At 49.5% G+C, this 2,645-nt stretch overlaps 1 protein-coding gene across 1 annotated transcript; it reads right to left on the bottom strand.

The window, feature by feature from the left end:
* Positions 1 to 300: 300 nt before the first annotated feature.
* On the bottom strand, positions 301 to 2,458 carry LOC103773726 (erlin-1-like). The gene is made up of 4 exons (XM_008941103.1): positions 2,352 to 2,458; positions 1,039 to 1,120; positions 675 to 721; positions 301 to 355 (listed from the first exon to the last, which is right to left on the bottom strand). Exons 1-4 carry the CDS (start codon positions 2,456 to 2,458, stop codon positions 301 to 303), a joined length of 291 nt encoding a protein of 96 aa, XP_008939351.1.
* Positions 2,459 to 2,645: the final 187 nt, after the last annotated feature.

The following is a 2,645-nucleotide window of genomic DNA, read 5'->3' as shown; positions in this document are numbered from 1 at the left end:
AATGAACCAACGCAACAGGATCTGCAACCCAGCACAACCACCCTTCTCCTGCTGGTGCTGCTCTGCTTGTTAAAACTACACACATCTGTGCTGACAAAAGGATCAGCTTTTTTTACAAAGCCAATTACAAAGCCAGCAGGTGCTACTGCTGCACAGGACTTTTCCTTATTCTTTCTCACTCTTCACATCAGGTGAAATGTCAATTCAAAAAATGCCCGAGTTATTCCAGGAGACTCAATTTCTTGAGCTGTTTTTGAAGTGAACCATCTCCCAATCAGGATTCCCATTCACCATTTACTTTTACCCACTGCTGGGGTTGACACTCACATTAGTCAAGAGGTTCCAGCCAGAAATACTGCAAAGCAGAAGGCAGTCCAGAGCACAAGCAATGCACTATCAGGGAACGCAAGGGAAGAAATCCAGAAAAACTGAGATAATCACTATAAATGCAGATACCCTCAAAACATCAATTCCAGTGAAAGCAAGAACACTTCCTCCCACACCTCCTGCTCTGTTATTTCCAAGCATGATGTACGTGTGGATGTTTGGGACTGACTTTAGGGGTACGTGCCTTTACTTTTCAGCCTCTCTGTCACAGAGGCTGTGACTAGCTGCAAACTACACGACAGAGTTCATCTGCTCACCACCAGAAGAAGTACAAAGGAAAATCATACCTTGTCCCACAAGGCACATTTTTCACTTCATCAGTCTGCAGCGTGGTCTGAAATAAAAAGACAACCAGTACTCACAAAACCACTCAGTTCCAGGAAGATCATGATGTGCTCACACTCTCACAACCACTACAAGGGAACATGGAGCCAAAGCCATGTCCTCTACTTCCACCCCCCAACCCCCCCAACTTCTGCAGATGAGGGCAGAAGACAGTCTTCTTTTCAGCTTGCCTTTTGGAAGGCAGAAAGGCAGCCGTGGTCATTTCCCTGCTCCCAGCTCCTTCAGCACTCAGGCCTACAGCTCTCCTGGGAACCGATTAGGGCCACAGGCACAGACTGGCTCCTTCCAAGAGCAGAGGATACTAACCTGCACGGATTTGAAGGTGGTAATGAACGGGAGCATGATGTGGTAGCCTGGTCCGCTGGGACTAGTCAACAGCGCGCCACCTCTACAGAGAGAGAGAGGGAAATGGGAAAAAGCCTCCAGCAACTGGAAAATAGCCTGTTGGAGAGTGAGTACTTTCAAACTGCCAGGGGTCACAGCTGTGGCACTGCAGATGACAACACTCACCTGCACCAGACCTGCACTCTACAGACGGGCTGACTGTGCACCATACTTGCCTGGTGCAGCTCAACAACCATTTGCTTTAGTCCTGTGAACAATTAACTTCTACAGAAGGCAGATAGTGTTAAAATTCTTCCATCACTGCAGAAACCTTCAAGAATATGGATTTTCCTCTCCAAATAGTTCGCTGGTAACCATGGAAAAATCTAGCAGTTGGTGCAATACTGCCAGTTTGGATTTCCACAAGGCTTTCAGCACAGTCCCTCGCCCAAAGCACAAAAGAAAACCTGCAGGTTCTTGCAGGAACAGGCAGGTGGTTAGAAGACAAGAAACAGAAGAGAGCTCTAAGGCATTGATCCTCATAGTTGCAGTAAGGACTCCTGCAGCATCCCAGAGCCAGAGCTGTGCAACACACTTAGAATTAAAAGGGAAAAGCAGTGGAAAGGAAACTGGCCCGTGGTGGTGAGTGCAAAGGGTAGAAAATACAATATTGAAATGTAGCAGAAACAGCAAAAAATACAAAAAAGGCTGGTGTTGATTTTCTCTGTTCTTTCATTCAAATTTAAAGCAAAATTTAGTCAAGAGGCAGCATTTAGTGACTGTGACCACTCACTGTTACAGACTGACAATGAGTTGCTCTATAGATGCTACTGAGGGCATCTATGAGCCCCAGCTGAAATTCAGCCCAAAGCCAGGAGGACCCACTTCAAAGCAACGCCAAAACAGGTACTGTGGCTGGTCGGCAGTCTTGAGACAGAGGTGACAGCCCTCAGCGTAACAGGGAGAGATCAACAGATATGAAAAGACTGTATGGATCAAGAGCTCTCATCCTCTAAGCTTTGAAATTGTAAGCCAAAAAAAGGGAAGAAGAAAAAATCGCTGAGGATTCAGAAAGACTGAAAATCCCAACGGTGCTGCACAGAGTCAGGCTGCCAAGCCCCCCTGTAATTCCCGGTTCAGGAGAGCAGAAACAATGTGGTCTGCCCCCTTGGGGCAAAACCCAGAGGGAAGCACAGCAGGGAGCAATCAGCTCCCGAAGTGCTCCAGGGACAGGGACAAATCCCAGTTGAAGGGAAGGCTACAGGAGCTGTCGAAGCGCTAGTAGGTAACAGTACCTGTAATACACAGCCAGGTGCCCCTCCTCAACCTTGTGGATGGAGGAGTACAGGAGAAAGACAAGGAGTCCCGTGGCAGCTGCAACTACGGCTCCAGCCTGGGCCATGGTCATCCTCGCATCACCTGCGGGACACAAACCCTCACACCACTCACCCGGGACACCGCCTACCCGCCGCCTGCGAGGGGACACCTCCGCACCCTTCCCTCTCCGCCGGCGCCCGTGCCCGCGCCCCACGCCCCCGACAAAGCCCGCTCAGCTTTCGGACCGCAAAGCCTGAGGCTTCTCCCAGGGC

This window comes from Merops nubicus, unplaced genomic scaffold (assembly GCF_000691845.1).
Source record: "Merops nubicus isolate BGI_N331 unplaced genomic scaffold, ASM69184v1 scaffold42415, whole genome shotgun sequence".
In the NCBI taxonomy this organism is placed as follows: domain Eukaryota; kingdom Metazoa; phylum Chordata; class Aves; order Coraciiformes; family Meropidae; genus Merops; species Merops nubicus.
This window is presented reverse-complemented; position numbering and strand designations above follow the sequence as displayed.

Coding starts and splice junctions, on each gene's coding strand:
- LOC103773726 (XM_008941103.1), bottom strand. CDS start 2,458: ATGGCCCAGGCTGGAGCCGTAGTTGCAGCTGCCACGGGACTCCTTGTC. Junction 1,121..2,351: donor CACCTGGCTGTGTATTACAG/GTACTGTTACCT, acceptor CTCTCTCTGTAG/AGGTGGCGCGCTGTTGACTA. Junction 722..1,038: donor CCACCTTCAAATCCGTGCAG/GTTAGTATCCTC, acceptor TTTTTATTTCAG/ACCACGCTGCAGACTGATGA.